Source organism: Pongo pygmaeus, chromosome 8 (genome assembly GCF_028885625.2).
Source record: "Pongo pygmaeus isolate AG05252 chromosome 8, NHGRI_mPonPyg2-v2.0_pri, whole genome shotgun sequence".
Lineage (NCBI taxonomy): Eukaryota > Metazoa > Chordata > Mammalia > Primates > Hominidae > Pongo > Pongo pygmaeus.
In genome coordinates, this window is record NC_072381.2 from 64,418,930 (window position 1) to 64,437,061 (window position 18,132).

General features: G+C 49.8%; 2 protein-coding genes across 4 annotated transcripts in view; one reads left to right on the forward strand and one right to left on the reverse strand.

The window, feature by feature from the left end:
• Positions 1-3,659: 3,659 nt before the first annotated feature.
• LOC134740160 (collagen alpha-1(I) chain-like) lies at positions 3,660-6,865 on the reverse strand. Its single transcript, XM_063669906.1, has one exon. The coding sequence runs from the start codon at positions 6,863-6,865 to the stop codon at positions 6,080-6,082; it is 786 nt and encodes a 261-aa protein (XP_063525976.1). The 3' UTR covers positions 3,660-6,079.
• The window catches only part of DLG5 (discs large MAGUK scaffold protein 5), a 135,643-nt gene continuing 124,252 nt past the window's right edge, over positions 6,742-18,132 (forward strand). For 2 of the 3 annotated variants that reach the window (XM_054435606.2, XM_054435605.2), the window contains exon 1: positions 6,850-7,292. In XM_054435606.2, coding sequence (XP_054291581.1) covers positions 6,989-7,292 — 304 coding nt within the window. In that variant the 5' untranslated portion in view covers positions 6,850-6,988. Of the gene's footprint in view, positions 7,293-18,132 lie in introns of all 3 variants that reach the window. The other variant, XM_054435604.2, reaches the window with a different exon arrangement.

An 18,132-nucleotide genomic window follows, 5' to 3' on the forward strand; every position in this document is an offset into this window, starting at 1 on the left:
ACATGGTGAAACCCCAGCTGTACTAAAAATACAAAAATTAGCCGAGCATGGTGGCAGGCATCTGTAATCCCAGGTACTTGGAGGGCTGAGGCAGGAGGCAGGAGAATCGCTTGAACCCAGGAGGCGGAGGTTGCAGTGAGCTGAGATCACGTCATTGCACTCCAGCCTGGGGAACAAGAGCGAGACTCTATCTCAAAAAAAAAAAAAAAAAAAAAAAAAAACCCAAACAAAAACAAAAACAAACAAAAAATACACACTGATAAACCGTAATAAAGGGAGTAAAAAGTTGCAATGAGAGCATGTAGCAGAGACACCAAACCCTTTTCAAGGAGATTGGTAAGGCACGTATGGCTTCCTAAAGGTTAACATCTAAGCTGAAATGTGAAGATGGGCTCAGAGTCAAAGAGTTAATGCTCCCAGACAGCACTGTGTTTACAGAAAGCTTGAGGGGGCTGTGCCCTCAGGGCTATATTTGTCTTGGTGCCATCAGTTTAGGTCTGAATTTCTGAGCAGGGGCATCTTTTTTCTTTTTTATCACCCAAAGAAAATATTTTAGAGGCGGAGTCTCACTATGTTACCCTGTTTGGCCTCGAACTTGGGTCCAAGTAATCCTCCTCCTCAGTCACCTGAGCAGCTGGGAAGAGTAGTGGGGCCTGGTAGGCCAAGTTTATCAGCAGGACAAAGCAGGACAGGGTGGAGCTCCTGGTGCTTAGTGCCCCAGCAGTGGCCACTCTGCAGTAGGCAGAGTTCATGGTCCCTGCATTAAGTTCCCAACCTGCCACCCACTTCCTGTGGCACCAGGGAGAATTTGTGACCTTCTCTCATTTTGCTTCTGATGCTTCTCCTTTTTTATTTTTTATAGACACTGGTCTCACTGTGTTGCTTAGGCTGGTCTCAAACTTCTGGACTCAAGCAATCCTGCCTCAGCCTTCCAAAGTGCTGGGATTATAGGTGTTAGCCACAGTGCCCAGCCACTTCTCCTTTTGAGGTGCTTTCCTTCCCCATCTTCCCATTTTTAGTTGATATTATTTTGAAGTAGGGCCTCAACGCAAAATTCTTTAGTTTGTTCATTCATTCATATGTTCACCTATTAATTAAAACTACTATCTATTGAGCACCTACCACATGCCCGGTACAGTGCTGTGGAGATACAGCAGATAACAAGGTACTGGGGGCCCCTGCCTCACTGTCTGAAGACAAGCTAAATGGAAATCTTTCAGCTAGAGTCCACAACCACTCATTCATGAAACTAAAAACATCTGTTCAAAACCTGTTGCTACATGCTGTGGTGTCCTTCCTCTCAGAGGGAAGCCAAAAGAACAGTGGTACTTACCACGGATTGAGCGCTACTTTGATACTATTATTGACATCCCCATTTCACACAGGAGGAAAATGGGGCAGATGGAGGTTTACCCAACATCGCTCAGCTCATAAGTTGCCAAGCCAGCATTTCAGTCAGGCATTCTGACCTACAGGAGTTGCCTGCTCTAACATTAGGGAGTTTATATGCCTGCCAGACACCAGGCATTGTGGAGGGCTTTATATAAGTCTTATCATTTAATTCTCCTAATAACCCTACCAAAGGGTGATATTTATTGCCACTTTAGAGATGCAGAAATTGAGGCTCCGGGAAGTACAGTACCTAGCCCCAAGATACATAGCCAGTGAGTGTCAGAGCTGGGCACTGAGCTCATTTCTGTCCAGCTCCTCTGCAGGAGAGAAGGAGCATGCAGACAGAAGAGGATTGAAGAGTCAGCCTTACAGAGAAAGGAGCCAGCGGGGAGGGAGAGGAAGGTGGGAGAATAAGATGTCCCCAGTGGATGAAGCCCAGCAGAGTTGACAGTAGAGGAGGTGTGAAGGATAAGGCCTGGAGGTGGCATCAGGATGGGAGACAACAGTTTTCTATGGGGAGTTGTGCTCAGAAGCCTGATTATAGGTGGGGCATGGTGGCTCATGTCTGTAATCCCAGCACGTTGGGAGGCCAAGGCAGGAGGATAGCTTGAGGCCAGGAGTTTGAGCCTAGCCTTGGCAACATGACGAGACTCTGTCCCTACAAAAATAAAAATAAAAAAATACCTAGGTGTGATGATGGTGTCTGCAGTCTCAGCTACTTGGGAGGCTGAGGTGGGAGGATCACTTGAGGAGTTGGAGGCTGTAGTGAGGTATGATGGTGCCACTGCACTCCAGCCTGGGAGACAGAGTAAGAATCTATCTCTAAAAATAAATAAATAGGGCGGGGCACAGTGGCTCACGCCTGTAATCTAGCACTTTGGGAGGCCCAAGAGGTGGATCTCTTGAGGCTCGTTGTTCAAGACCAGCTTGGCCAACATGGTGAAACCACATCTCTACTAAAAATACAAAAATTAAGGCCAGGTGTGGTGGCTCACACCTGTAATCCCAGCACTTTGGGAGGCCAAGGAGGGCAGATCACCTGAGGTTGGGAGTTCGAGACCAGCCTGACCAACATGGAGAAACCCCGTCTCTACTAAAATTACAAAATTAGCCGGGTGTGGTGGCACATGCCTGTAATCCCAGCTACTCAGGAGGCTGAAGCAGGAGAATCGCTTGAACCTGGAATGTGGAGGTTGCAGTGAGCCGAGATCATGCCATTGCACTCCAGCCTGGGCAACAAGAGTGAAACTCCGTCTCAAAAAAAAAAAAAAAAAAAAATTAGCCAGGTGTGGTCATATGCACCTGTAATCCCAGCTACTCAGGAGGCTGAGGCAGGAGAATCACTTGAGCCTAGGAGGCAGAGGTTGCAGTGAGCCCACTGCATTCCAGCCTGGGCGACAGAGCAAGACTCTGTCTCCAATAAATGAATAAAATAAATAAATAGGCTGGGCGCGGTGGCTCATGCCTGTAATCCCAGCACTTTGGGAGCCCGAGGCGGGTGAATCACCTGAGGTCAGGAGGTCGAGACCAGCCTGGCCAACATGGAGAAACCCCCGTGTCTACTAAAAATACAAAAATTAGCCGGGTTTGGTGGTGTGCACCTGTAGTCCTAGCTACTCGGGAGGCTGAGGCAGGAGAATCGCTTGAACCCGGGAGGTGGAGGTTGCAGTGAGCCAAAATCATGCCACTGCACTCTGGCCTGGGTGACAGAGTGCGACTCTGTCTCCAGAAAAACAAATAAAATAAATTTAAAAAAAAGCAAACACAATAATTAAAAAAAAAAGAAGTTGATTGTAAAGCACCAACCAAGCGGTGAGCAGTTTATGAGATGTGGAGGTCCCAATGTCAAGCAATGATTGTTTCCGAAGGAAACGTGAGAGGAAAGGGAGGACCCTTGAGAATGGGGAGACTCAAGCCTGTTTTTGACAAATGAGAAGGAGCCCAAACCAAAGCAGAAGCAGACTGTGTGTGAGTGCGTGTGTGCGGGGGAGGAGAGGGATGCACAGATTATATCCAGAGCATGGAAGGGCTCTCCTCAAAGACAAGGAGCTCTCTTTTTCTAAGACCAGAAGAAAGTAGGAAAGGTGGGTAAATCTACAGAGGTGTCCTTAGGCAGTAGAAGAGTGAAGTGATAGGATGATTTGTAAAATAGGGACCCCCGTCTTTGTCCTTTTCACCTCCCCACTGTGCTGAGGCAAGTTTGAGTTTCTTAGGACTGCCATAAGCAGTGACCACAAACTGGGTGGCTTAAAACAAGAACCACTGACTCCACTGCAGTTGTTTTATTGGCTCACACTTCTCAAGGTCAGAAGTCTGAAATCCAGGTGTTGGAGGGTTGGTTTCTTCTGGATACTCTCAGGGAGAATCTGTGCTGGCGTCTCCCCTAGCTTCCGGTGGTGGCTGGCCATTCTTCACATTCCTCGGCTTGCAGCCGCATCACTTCAGTCTTTGATCCATCTTGACATGGCATTTTCTCTGTGTCTCTGCATCCAAATTTCCCTATTCTAATAAGAACACCAGTCATTGGATGAGGACCTGCCCTAATCCAGTATGACCTCATTTGAACTAGATTACATCTGCAAAGACCCTATTTCTAAGTAAGTCACATTCACAGGTACTGGGAATTAGGACTGGAACATATCTTTTGGGGGAACACAATTCAAACCACTACAAGGGCGTGCCCCAGAAGGTATAAAATGCTGCAGAAGTACAAGGTCACACCAAGGTCATTGGCTAAAGGAATCCTAAAATTGGTCCGGGTGGTGACTCACATCTGTAATTCCAGAACTTTGAGGGACCGAGGCGGGAGGATAACTTGAGTCCAGGAGTTCAAGACCAGCTTGGGCAATGTGGCAAGACCCTGTGTCTACAAAATATTAAAAAAATTAGCTAGGTGTGGTGGCAAGCACCTATGGTCCCAGCTACTCAGGAGGCTGAGGCAGGATAGTTGCTTGAGCCCAAGAAATTGAGGCTGCAGTGAGCTGTGTTTGCCCCACTGCAATCCAGCCTGGGCGACAGAGCGAGACTCTGTCTCAAAAAAATTTTTTTTTTTTTTTTTTTTGAGACAGTCTTGCTCTGTCACCCAGGCTGGTGTGCAGTGGTGCAATCTCAGCTCACTGCAACCTCCACCTCCTGGGTTCAAGCAATTCTCATGCCTCAGCCTCCCAAACAGCTGGGATTACAGGCATGCACCATCATGCCTGGCTAAATTTTTGTATTTTGGTTAGAGATGGGGTTTTACCATGTTGGCCAGGCTGGTCTCCAACTCCTGAGCTCAGGCAATCCGCCTACCTCAGCCTCCCAAAGTGCTGGGATTACAGGCGTGAGCCACTTCGCCTGGCCAAAAAATATGCTTCTAACCATAAGCCAAATTAGTCTCCAACTTTTCCTCTTTTCCCCTTCCTCCACTTTCACCTTTCTTCCTCCAACTAGCTTTCTAGTTAATCCAGCTAAGAACACAGGTGCCAGATGAAAGGTGCCTGAAAGGTGACTGCCTTGCAGATGATTTAAGCTCTGGGGTTGCCCTAAGAGAAGTGGCGGCCAGAAAGAACTATATCTCATGAGCAGGAGTGGGAGGGAAGAGCCAGGGAGCCTGTCTGGAACCCTGATACTATGCAATGGCCAGCCTTCCACTCCCCTAAAACCTTGCTTAGCCATAAAGGGTCAGACTACCAGAGCAGGCAGGTATCTTTAAATAGTTCAGTTCTGCCATACTGGGGTCCATTTGGAGGCCTTAAAGAACTTGGTAACTCTATGGACCCCATCCCAGAAAAATATATTCATATTTATGTTCACAAAAAAGTTGAGATCATGTCAAAAGCTTCATTGACATCCTTGAGCTTACTCATGAAGCCAAGGCTAAGAACCCCTGATATAATACATTCTCCCTCCACCATTTCTCCTGAGGACAAAACAGATCAGCAAGGGTTATTGGTTTGTTCCACCTTGTGCAGCTGCTTAGAGGGGAGTCCAAGTCCAAAGTGCAAATTCTGATACTCTTGTTCTTTCTACCATATAGTGAGTTCGTTTCCATAAATAAAAACGACTTCTCCCCTTGAAGAAGCAGACTAAGAAGACACTGCTTTTTGAGGGAAGAGAGGAGGCATGTGGCTGGGACTGGCAGTGTGGGTAGACAAAGTGCCTCCCACCCCCAGCGAGATCCACTCATTCCAACGCAGATATTTGAAATGGACCTGGGTTCCCACTCTACAGAGGAGCACTGCGGGGTCACTGAGCACAGTCAGGGTTCCAGCTTTGAAGGACCTTGTCCTGCAGACAGGGAGGTAAGCAATATGTGTCCACAAACGGCTGTCGTGGAAGAGAAGACATTCTTGGGCTTTAAGGGGGACTGCAGATCCTTTCCAGGTCATCAAAGGAAGCAAGGTAGTCCGCTGATTTGTCTCCCTCTGAGACATTTAGGGGGAGAGCGCCTCACTTGCCAGAAAGACCAAGGACTGCACCGCAGACGCCCACCTTTCTCTTCCTCATCCGGCGACACACCCTTCCTCCTGCCAACATCCCAACTCCTGTACACTCTGGGGACCAGCTCTTCTCAAATGCTGGCGCGGGGAACAGCCTATTTACCGCAGTTGAGGCGATTTTACTGGGAAATTCTCTACTTAGGAGCTCCTTGGAGAGGGAAAGCCTCACGGATTCGGCGGAGGTCTTAATCTGGAGATGTCCAAATTTACGGGAAACCCTCCCCACCATTTGTTTCCAGGCTGTATTTTGGAGTTCTCAGATTAGGACCCACTGGATTGGGGGCAAGATTTGTATGAGGGGGTCTCCAGCAGCTTGGGGGCTGGCCGCGTGCCAGGCCTGACTCCGTGTCCCCCACCCCCGGCTGCGCCTGGGCCTCGGGGGACCGGGAACCAGCCGGCGCCGCGTCCCCGCCTAGCGGGCGGGCCGGGGGCGGGGACCCCACCCCTCCGCCCGTCCCCTCCTCCGCTGCTGCCGCCTCCCGGAGGGACGGCCCGGGGAGGGGAGAGAGGAGGGACGGGCCGGCGGCGGCGGGGCTGTGGCCACGGCGGAGCGGGTGGCGGCCGCGGGGCCCCGGTGAGCCGGGCCGGGGTGCACGGGGGCCGAGGCGGCCTCCGAGCCGGGCCGGAGCCGTCGGGAGCCCGGGAAACACGGCCCAAGCGACTTTCTCCCGGGAGTTGTAGTCTCGCTCTGGGGGCGGCGCGCGGCCCGGCTTTCGGGGCGAGTTTTCTCGCGGGGCGGGCGGCGCGCGCGGAGGCTGAGGGGGAGGGGGGGCATGCCCGGCTGGAGCCCGGCCTCGGGGCGCGCCCCGGCCGCCGTCCCCACCTCCGCCTCCTCCTTCTCCTCCTCCGTCTCCTCCTCCTCCTCTTCCAGTCCCGCCGCCGCGGCAGCCAACATGGCTGCGCTCCGGAGCCCGGGAGGCGGCCGCTACTGAGCGCCGCCCGCCGCCCCGGGCCCCCAGCCCACCCAGGCCCCGGCCCCGGCCCCGGCCCATGGCTCCCGCCGCCTCACGGCTCCCGGCGCGCTAGGGCTGCTGCCGAGGCGCTCGCCTGCTCGCCCGCCGGCCTCGGGGGGCCCGGGAGGCGTCCGGCGGGGCGGGGCGGCGCGGCCCGCCACCATGGAGCCCCAGCGCCGGGAGCTGCTCGCCCAGTGTCAGCAGAGCCTGGCCCAGGCCATGACGGAGGTGGAAGCCGTGCTCGGGCTGCTCGAGGCCGCGGGAGCGCTCAGTCCCGGCGAGCGGCGGCAGCTGGACGAGGAGGCGGGAGGCGCCAAGGCGGAGCTGCTGCTCAAGCTGCTGCTGGCCAAGGAGCGGGACCACTTCCAGGACTTGCGGGCGGCGCTGGAGAAGACGCAGCCTCACCTGCTGCCCATTCTCTACCTGAACGGCGTCGTCGGGCCGCCGCAGCCCGCCGAAGGCGCGGGTGAGTGGCAGACCCTCGGCCCCTGCCTCTGGGACGCGCCCTCAGCTTCTCCCTCTTGCTGGCCGAGGGGGACTTCGCCGGGGCCGCCGCTCCACCTGGCGATGGCCTCGGTGGACTCGCTCTTCTGGCCCAGCTGGGGAGGCGGCGGTGCGCGGACCCCGAAGTCCCGCTGCCTCCCCCAGTCCCGCCGTTCGCTGTGAACAATGCCCTCCGCTGAAGGCCTTCACTCTCAGGTGCCTCGGCGACAGGGTCCCCGGGGGCCACCAGGTCCAGTAGCGGGTAGGGGGTACCTCGGAGGATGTCCATCAGTCCCTTTTCTGAGGCTTCTCACCATCCGCTAGCCCTTTGGGACCCTGTGCTAGCCTTTAACCAAGGGTACCGTCTAGAAGAATGGGACCTGGGCTAGGACCCCTACTCTTAAATTTTGGTCGCTGCCATCGTGTGCCGGGGCCACCGCTGCCTTTTCATTTTCTGGCTGTCCCAGTTCCTTTTCCTCTGCTCAGAGCCCAGTCTCTCCTAGACTTGTGGCTGATTGTGCACAATGCCTGCCTGGGTTTCTTTGAAAACTGGGCCCGGAAAAGTTGGGGAAGTTGCATTGCACCATGGGAAAATCCTAGTAGTGGCTGTTGGGGCTAAGTTCTCTCCCTGAGAGCACAGAGCTGCTTAACGAGGAAGGCTGGTGACTGGTTCCCTTGAGGGTGCCTTTTGGAACCCCTGTGTCTTTGGTCTTGGGGATGACTGATTTGTAAGTGTGTGTCTGGGTGCAGGAACGGATACTGGCGGGAGTTTGTGACAAGTGGTAGGCTTGTCCTGGCCTGGCCGCGGAGTGTGGAAGCCAGCCTTTTAGACAAGGCAGCTGGAGGAAGAAGACATGGCACTGAGGGAGGAGTAGAACTAGCATTTATTGGGCATCTACTATTGTGGCAGGCGCTCTGCTTTATCACGTTCAGTTGTCGTTGCCACTATGTGAGCTTTCTGTTATTCTTTGCCAGAGAGAAAACTCTGGCTTGGAGTGGTTAAAATGCTCAGAAAGTATTGGGCACCAGGAATTTTGAATTATAACCTATTGTTTGATTTAACTTGTTCAGAGCCAGGAAACAAAGTGCCATCTTTCTAGGTCTTGTCCCTGTTTTAACAGTGAATCGATAGGTACAGTAAAAATAAATAAGGATATATGTATAAAAGAAAAACAAGTGAACCGAGAGGGCTGAGAAACTGCCCTTAGCAACTTGAAGGTCAAAGGCTGATGGGACCCATTTATTTGGCTGTTAAAAGCCCCACTTATTAAGGGAATGATTTTATAAGGCATTCCTGGTAACAGCTCTCTTATATTGGCCATCTTAACCTCAATTTTTGTAGCTGCAGGAAACTGACAGAGAGACTAAATTGCTGGCCACACAGCAGGTCATTTCATTGGTGGCCCTCCTGTCTCCACTTTGAGCTTCTGACTTGCATCTCTGTCCCTCAAACCTGCATTCTTTCCTCCCAGTTGTGGTCATGTCAGAGTTACTGGGCAAACCTAGTCCTTTCCTGTTATAGTGCTTTGGGAGATGCTAGTAAGGGACTGTCAGATGTGGCCATGAGGATAAGGACAGAGGGAATCTCAACAAAGTAATTTTTTTCTTTTTAATTGTATCTATGTATCTATCTAATCTATCTCTGAATGAAGAAGTTAAGATCTGTTTCTGAAAGTCTTTCCTAAAGCACAGAACTTAGTACAGACTGGAAGTCTGCGTTGGGAAGCATGTAAATCAACGCTCGCCTTAATCTCTGAAGATTGATTGATGGATCAATTGCCATTAATTAGGTCTCACCCTTTGCGTACCTGGTGGAGAATGTGGGTCCTCATGGGGCTGAAGTTCTAGGAGCTAGTCTTGACCTCTAAGGAAGGCAGAGATTAGGATTTGGATTATATCCCCTAGGGCATTGATTTCAGACCCCAGTTTTACCACAATGCAGAGTTATGTGACTTTGGAGAGGGTCATGAAATCCTTAGAAAAATACTTTTCAAGGAGAAGTTAAGTTCATTTTATTTAATGCATTAGAAAAAAAGTTGGCTGGGTATGGTGGCTCATGCCTGTAATCCCAGCACTTTGGGAGGCCGAGGCGGGCAGATCTCTTAAGGCCAGGAGTTCGAGACCAGCCTGGCCAACATGGTGAAACCCCGTCTCTACTAAAAATACAAAATAGCTGGGCGTGGTTGTAGGTGCCTGTAGTCCCAGCTACTTGGGAGGCTGAGGCAGGAGAATCACTTGAATCTGGGAAGTGGACGTTGCAGTGAGTTGACATGGTGCCCTTGCATTCCAGCCTAGGTGACAGAGCAAGACTCCTTCTCGAAAAAAAAAAGAAAGAAAAAAGTTAGGACAGCATTTGGTATGGCAAGATGCCACCTGAAGCCCCTGGGGGAGAGGATGACATGGTGTGTCAGCAAACAGTGGTGTGTTGGGGGCTTTTTTAAAATTTTTTTGAGACAGGGTCTCACTGTGTCAGCCAGGCTGGAGTGCAGTGGCACAATCTCAGCTCACTGCCACCTCCGCCTCCCGGTCTGAAGCCATCCTCCTGCCTCAGCCCCCCAAGTAGCTGGGACCACAGGCACATGCCACCACACCAGCTAATTTTTGTATATTTTGTAGAGATGGGGTTTCTTCATGTTGTCTAGGATGGTCTCGAACTCCTGAGCTCAAGCGGTCTGCTTGCTGCAGCCTCCCAAAAGTGTTGGGATTACAGGTGTGAGCCACTGCCCCGGCGCGGGGGAGGCTCCTTTGTGAAGGGTGAATTGCTGTGTTGTAGGTCTCCAGTTTTTTGCTTTTTTTTTCTTTTAGCCAGGAAGTGTTCCTTATGGTCAAAGCTCAGTGCATAAGAGAGCGGCTCTGGCTGAAGGAATGGAAGTCTTCTTCCTTGAGGAGCCATAGTCAGGAAAACCCAGCACTTGCTCCTGCCTCCTTCCACTCCTGAGTGATTTCCACTCTGTGCTCTGGGCAGCAGCTCTGGGTGTGAACTGGCCTCAGTTCGAAGCCGTTGCGGAGCCTGAGAGAGGAACCAGCTGGCTCCCTGGGATCCTTAGCATCAAGGGGTGGCTGCTTTGGCACTGTCTCTCTGTTGGAGGTGATGCCATCACCTACCTAGGAGCTTCCTTGATGAATTCCACATCCTGTGTGGGCTCCTGATCCAGAATGCCCATCCCCCACTGGCACTTGGGTGCTGAGGGAGTCTGCATCGGCAGCAGCCTACCACGTGGGGCCTGGAACTGAAAGGAAACTGGGGAGGACATGTGCCTGGGTGTTGGTGGGCAGGTGAGCAAACCCAACCCATCGGGGCAACTCTTGCTGAGTTATAGATCCCCAGACATTTAAACCTACCACGCTCAGGCCTGGGGGTGTGGAGTGACTAGGAGACACACTGTGTTGTGGTTTTTTTGTTGGAAGTGTGGCTCTTATTCCGGTATTGATAGGGCATTGTCATTCAGGAGTTTGTGTCCTGTCTTCATATCTCATTAACTCTGTGGCAGCCCCAGGGAGATGAGTGGTGTCTTATGATCTTCGGTTCCAGGGCCCTGTCTGTAAGGAAGAAGTCGCAGGGCAGAAAGGTGCCCAAGTCAAGGCCAAGCCCAGTGCCCCTGATTCCTTGTCTGGGGTGGTTTTTTCTGTTCCCTGGTTAGGCCTTCCCACTGCAATTTCAGGACATTTCCAGTCACTGTGGGACTCTGAAATTATGTAGCTTTCTCTTGTCCCGGATTTGATACATGGATCTGCAGGGAACAAGTGAACACCTTTGCCCCAGCTGGTGGTAGGGAGAGGACAGACTTGTTTACTTCTGAGTGGCTCAGTTGGGTCTCTTGTTTTTCCCAGTAACCGAGTCTAGCTTGGTCACTTGGAGCCCCATGCAGTCCTTTGTTTTTTCCCTTTGATTCAGGGAAACACCTGGGTTTTTTCCCTTGAGGATTCTCAACTCCCTGCCCCTGGGGTGAGACTTAGTATCTTCATCTGTAAGATGGGGCTAATGGTGCTGCACTGCCTGCCTGTGTCACCGGGAGCATTGAAGTGCCTGGCCCAGGTGGGGCTGGGGTGTAGACAGGGGCTGGGGTGCACAGGATGTAATTCTAGTCCGTAGCTTGCCGCCTTGTTGGGGGAATGGGACACTCATGAGAGTGACATTATGAGACAGATCAACTGATACAGATGCACAAACAGGCTTTTTCTTTTATAAAAAACTTGGTATGCTACATACTTTCCCCAGATACTCTCATTCACCTCTAGTGGCTCTCATTACCATCTAAATGTGGGACTCCTCAAGTCATTCCCACCAGGCCTCTCTTGGGAGGCAGAAATGGCAGAACTCGGTGAGTGCCCGCTGGACCTCTCACATGCTCAGTGCCTGATGTTTCCTTCTCGTTCCCACTCCCCACACCTCCTGTGCCTCCTCTTTACTTTCCTAGTGAACTGGCTGACTTGCTTCATCAAACTTAAGAGAATGGAGCCGGCAGCATCCGCTGGAGAAGCCGAGGAGAGCTTTGCGAATGTGCTAGGACTTGGTGTTGAAGTGAAGCTCTGAATGCATGGAGCGATGGAGGGAGGACGTGTGGGCCGCGGAGGCTGGGCCGCAGAGGCTGAGCTGTAGAGAGGAGCCATGTGTTTACCCAGCCTGAGCAGAGCAGGGGATTGGCCTTGGCTCTGGGTGGAAGGGAATTGGGGATGCAGAGGTAATCTGGAGGACCTTGATGGCTAGGCTGAGTGGGAGGTTTGAATTTAGGCATTGTACACTGTCAGAAGTTAGAGCTGGAAGTTTGTTTTTTTTCCCCAAGGGAATAACCCTGCCAGGCTTTTCCAGTGGGACTAATGCAGTTGGGTGCTGATTGTCAGGTGAGGGTTATTTATTATTCAGTAGAGGTTGCCTGGGCCTTTTGTTCTCTCTCTACTTCCTTTGGGTACCAGCCACCTTTTCTTCATCCCCTCTGCCCTGGAGGGTCAGCAGGGCAAGGGACATAAGTAAAAGCTCCAGCTGTTGTAGTTTTTCTTTTGGTTCTTTTGTTTGTTTATTTACTTATTTTTTAGAGACAGTGGAGTGCAGTGGTGCAATCATAGCTCACTGCAGCCTCAAACTCCTGCGCTCAAGCCATCCTCCTGCCTCAGCCTCCTTAGTAGCTGAGATTACAGGCGCATGCCACCCTGCATGGCTAATTTAGGTTGTTTTAATTGTGTTATTTGAGAGGAAGTGGCAGAGGCATTTGAAATTAATGGTTGAGAAGAGGTTTTTAAGTGAAAGGCAGATTTTATCTGTGTATCATTTCAGGGTACCTTTATAACAAAATGACAGAAACTTAGCTCAGATCATCTTAGGTAGAAAAAGAGAAATGTATTGACTTAGAATATTCCACAACCTTTGGATGGATGGTGGAAACTGGCCTTTGGGACGTTTGACCTCTTGGATCAATGCTGTGGGCTTTTCCCACGGGTCTGAACATGACCTCAGGCCCCTCTGTTCATGTTCACAGCCCCTGACCAGGGAAGAGAGGGAGCTCTATCCAATCAGCCCAGGCAGACAAACCTCATGGTAGGATTCTGATTGGTCTGGCCAGCGTTATGTGTCCACATGAGGCCCGGTCACTGTGGCCAGGGCTAGAGGACGAAGACTGGCTCAGCTTTGGCACTGTGCCCAGCAGTGGAACCACAGGGTAAGGGTAAGGTGATGGGCTACTGTGATTGGCAGCCCATTCCAACACTATGTGGGTTTTTAGAGTGAGGCAGAGCAGTTGTCTAAAGGAAGACAAGCAGCAGCGATGGCACGCAGGTAAAAGAGCAGATGAATGTCCACTCCAAGCATTACCACCTTTGTGCGATAATACAGTTAGCACAGGCGGTCATTGCTGGAGTGGGATGGTGGGTCTAGGTAGTAATGATCAGACCTTACAAGGTTTTAGACCTTGAGCAAGGTTTTTAAACCCTTCTGAGCTTTTCTCCTCTACAAAGTAATTAAAACACTAACTACCTCACTGTGCTATTTGACAATCCATGGTAGGAAAAATGGAAGAGCATTTTGTTACCCTGAGTAATATAGCAGCACAACAGTGGCAGCAGTAGACAGCAACTAGCCTTAGAGCCAGAAAACTGGGAATCTCCTGGTGTTTCTGAGGGTTCTGTGGGAGCTCCTTGTATACTACGCCAAGCAGGTGTCAGAGCTGTCCTCCCTGAGCCGAATTTGCTGTTATAGTCTTCATGTCCAGAATAGAGCCTAGTACAAGATAGGTGTTCGATAATTTTTTGTTGAACGAATGAATAGTCAGCTGTGTATAGAGTGAATGATGTATCCTTGTCCATATCCTCTTCAAATATACATGAAGATTCCTAAGTGGTGACCTCATGGTGGCAGAGGCTGTGGGAGAGGAGGAAGGCTTGAGCAAGCCCCAGATATACACAGGGATATCACCGCCCACGGTATGTCTGTGATGGAAGCAGGTGGTGTGACATTGATGTCTGAAGTTCCCAAGGTTGCCCATCAGGTACTGGTGGTGTGGAGCTGGCTGTCAGGAGCCATGTGGAGCACCCACACTGTCTAAGAGTAGAGAGTCATTCCCTTTCTACACATAGATTTTGAATGTCAACTTGATGTCCTCAAAAGAATACTGAGGAACTTTTCTTTAGAAAAAAAAAAAAAAAAAGCCCTGAACTGGAGGTCTGCTCCTAACTGCAAAATCTTCACCATGGCAGAGCCTTTTAGCTTCCTGGTGCTTGTTTTTTTTTTTTTTTTTTCCCCAGTTCAACAGTCAAAACAGAAGAGGTTGAGCATTGATGGGGGACTTGCTCATTCCTGTGGGGTTTTGAGCACTTCCCAGGTGGCATTTGGTCCAAGGAGGTTGGGTGATTGGGTTGGACTCGATTTTGGGGGCCTTTCCAGCTCTACATCAGGATTGCTGTTAATCTGATTTAATGTTAGTGTTGAGTGGTTTTTGATACTCTGGCTTTCCATTTCCTGAAAAAGTAAGCAGAGTAGGATAAATATTTTGTCTCAGTTTTTTTTTTTTTTTTTGAGACGGAGCCTTGCTTTGTCACCCAGGGTGGAGTGCAGTGGCGCAATCTCAGTTTATTGCAACCTCTGCCTCCCGGGTTCAAGTGATTCTCTTGTCTCAGCCTTCCGAGTGGCTGGGATTACCAGTGTGCGCCATCACCCCCGGCTAATTTTTATATTTTTAGTAGAGACAGGATTTTGCCATCTTGGCCAGGCTGGTTTCGAATTCCTGACCTCAGGTGATCCGCCTGCCTCAGCCTCCCAGAGTGCTGGGATTACAGGCATGAGCCACCGTTCTTGGCCGTTGTCTCATTTTTTTTTGTCCCACCTCATTCCAACCACCTGTATGTTCTGCCCCATGCGAGGGGGCTCTAGAGTCGTTTCCTGAAACCCTGGGAAGACGTGAGCCACAGAGGTGGCAAACATAGAGAAAGAGGGCTGAGCTGCGTGTTGGCCTGGGCAGTAGGGATGCTATGTGTGTTCAGCAGGGAAGAATCTTAAATGGGATTGCGCTGGGGGGAAATTGGATTTTTTTTTCGCCTTTTACCTGGGATAGACTGCATACCTCTGAACTGTGTATCTCTATTGATCATTTTGAGACTGTGTTCCACAGAAGTGCTACAGAAACATTTTAAACCAAATAGAGATGTTCGGAGTGTCCCATGTTGGCAGTCTATCCCTCTAAACCCTTGGTGGATAATTCCTAGTTGACTGTTGACTTTGACATTCATTTCACACTAAGGCTCATAACCCATTTGCTTTGAGGATTTAAAGGAAATTGTGATGATAATTTACATAACATGAAATTTACCATTTGAACCTTTTTTTTTTTTTTTTTTTTTTTGATACGGAGTCTCACTCTGTCACCCAGGCTGGAGTGCAATGGCGCAATCTCGGCTCACTGCAACCTCCGCCTCCTCAGTTGCAGCAATTCTCCTCCCTCAGCCTCCCAAGTAGCTGGGACTACAGGCATGCGCCAACACACCTGGCTAATTTTTTTGTATTTTTAGTAGAGACAAGGTTTCCCCATGTTGGCCAGGCTGGTCTTGAACTCCTGACCTCAAATGATCCACCCACCTTGGCCTCTCAAAGTGCTGGGATTACAGGCGTGAGCTACTGCACCCGGCCTTGAACCATTTTTTATTGTGGAAAAATATATATAACATTTACTATTTTAATAACTTTTTAAGTGTACAAGTTCAGTTGCATTAAGTTTTTTTTTTTTTTTTTTTGGTGAGACAGAATTTTGCTCTTGTTGCCCAGGCTGGAGTACAATGGCATGATCTCGGCTCACCACAACCTCCGCCTCCTGGGTTCTCCTGCCTCAGTCTCCAGGGTAGCTGGGATTAACAGGCGCCCGCCACCACGCCTGGCTAATTTTTGTATTTTTAGTAGAGACAGGGTTTCACCACGTTGGCCAGGCTGGTCTCGAACTCCCTACCTCAGGTGATCCACCCGCCTCGGCCTCCCAAAGTGCTGGGATTACAGCCGTGAGCCACCGCGCCCGGGCAGCATTAAGTATTTTTACACTGCCGTGCAAACATCAACATCAACACCATCCATCTCTAGAAGTTTTTCATCTTGCAAAATCGAAACTCAGTACCTATTGAATAATAACTCTACATGGGCCCCTATACCTTGACAGTCACCATTATATGAATACTTCCTGTCTGTCTCTTTTTTTTTTCTTTCTTTCTTGCTGTGTTTCTCTCTCTCTCTCTTTCCTTCTTCTTCTTTTTTTTTTTTTTTTTGGAGGTGGGGTCTCACTCTGTTGCTCAGGATGGAATGCATGGGGTGCGGTGGTACAGTCATGGCTCACTGCAGCTTCGACCTTCCATGCTCAGTTGATCCTCCCACCTCAGCTTCCCGAGTAGCAGGGACTATAGGCACATGCCACCACACCCAGCTCCTTTTTTTTGTTTTTTTGTTTTTTTTTTTGAGATGGAGTCTTGCTCTCTTGCCCAGGCTGGAGTGCGGTGGCACGATCTCGGCTCACTGCAAGCTCCGCCTCCCGGGTTCATGCCATTCTCCCACCTCAGCCTCCTGAGTAGCTGGGACTACAGGCGCCCGCCACCATGCCCGACTGATTTTTTGTTTTTGTATTTTTTGTTTTTTTTTAAGAGACGGGGCTTTGCCATGTTGCCCAGGCTGGTCTTGAACTCCTGGGTTCAAGCGATCTGGCCGCCTTGGCCTCTCAAGTTGTTTGTTTCTAAGAATTTGACTACTTTAGGTATCTTTTATAAGTGAAGTCAATACAGATTTGTCTTTTTGTGACTGGCTTCTCTAAGCATAAAGTCCTCAAGGTTCATCCATGTTTTAGTATGTGTCAAAATTCCTTTTTTAGGCCGAATAATATTCCTATATATATATATTCTATATTTTATTTGTTTCTTTACCTGTTGATGGACACACTTGGGTTGTTTTCACCTTTTGGCCATTGAGAATAATGCTGCTGTGACACCATGGGTGTACAAATATCTCTTCGAGGCCCTGCTTTCTCTTCTTTTGGGTTTATACCCAGAAGTGAACTTGCTGGGTCATATGGTAATTCTGTGTTCAATTTTTTGAGAAGGTACCATACTGTTTACCTGAGTTTTAATTAAGGAAATCCATACTGTTCACAGCACCCTGACATGGGAGTGGATAGCATTTTCTTTCCTTTTTTTCTTCTAAAAATTATTTTTGGCCAGGCGTGGTGGCTGATGCCTGTAATCCCAACACTTTGGGAGGCTGAGGCGGGTGGATCATCTGAGGCCAGGAGTTCAAGACTAGCCTGGCCAACATGATGAGACCCCATCTCTACTAAAAATACAAAAATTTAGCCGGGCATGGTGGTTGTGTGCCTGTAATCCCAGCTACTTGGGAGGCTGAGGCAGGAGAATTGCTTGAACCCATGAGGCAGAGGCTGCAGTTAGCTGAGATTGTGCCATTGCACTCCAGCCTGGGCAACAAGAGTGAAACTCTGTCTCACAAAAAAAAAAAATTTTTTTTTTCTTCCTTCAGATATGGTTTGGAAAGTCTTAGGACAGTTCAGTAGTTATCTGTGACTCTTTTCTTTTTTGAGACAGGGTCTTGCTCTGTTGTTTGGGCTGATGCAGTGGCATGATCATGGCTTACTGCGGCCTCAACCTCCTGGGCTCAAGCAATCCTCCTGCCTCAGCCTCCTGAATAGTTGGTACTACAGGCATGTGCCACCATGCCCAGCTAATTTTTTTTTTAATTTTTAGTAGAGACAAGGTCTCATTATATTGCCCAGGCTGGTCTTGAACTCCTGGCCTCAAACAATCCATTATTGAATGAGCCACCACACCCGTCCTACATGTGACTCTTTGGAGGCCAGACATTAACCAAACAATCCTAGTGGCATTCATATCTGGCAGCCAAGGAATGTTCACACATTTTCTTTGTGTTTTCAGTACTTATATCTTCATCCCTAAAGGCCTTGAAGTATGTTCATTATTTTTGCTCTTTGGATACTTCCTCCTTATCCCGTTTAGGATTGGTTTGGTTTTTCAGTCTCAAATCCGGGATAACAAGGCTATTGAGACTTTCTTTCAAAAGGCCTAGATCAGCATTTCCCAAAGAAACATCTTCTAACTGCTAGTTTGCTGGGATGTTAGTGTTGCTATGCCCTAAAAGGGTTCTGCGGTCAAATGCATCCAGGCAGTGTTAGGTTCTTTTCTGCAGGCCCCTTGAGAGGGCTAAGCCAGTGTGCTTTGGGGCTTTACTAGAGTGGCTTTATTAGGCAGTGTTTCCCAAACTGATTTAACCACAGAGTCCTTTATCATGGAGCATCTTGCGACATCAGTGTTCTGAGGAATGCATTTTTGGGAAATTA

Bases quoted from the DNA above. Each gene is read 5' to 3' on its own strand.
- LOC134740160 (XM_063669906.1), bottom strand. From the start codon at position 6,865: ATGGGCCGGGGCCGGGGCCGGGGCCTGGGTGGGCTGGGGGCCCGGGGC.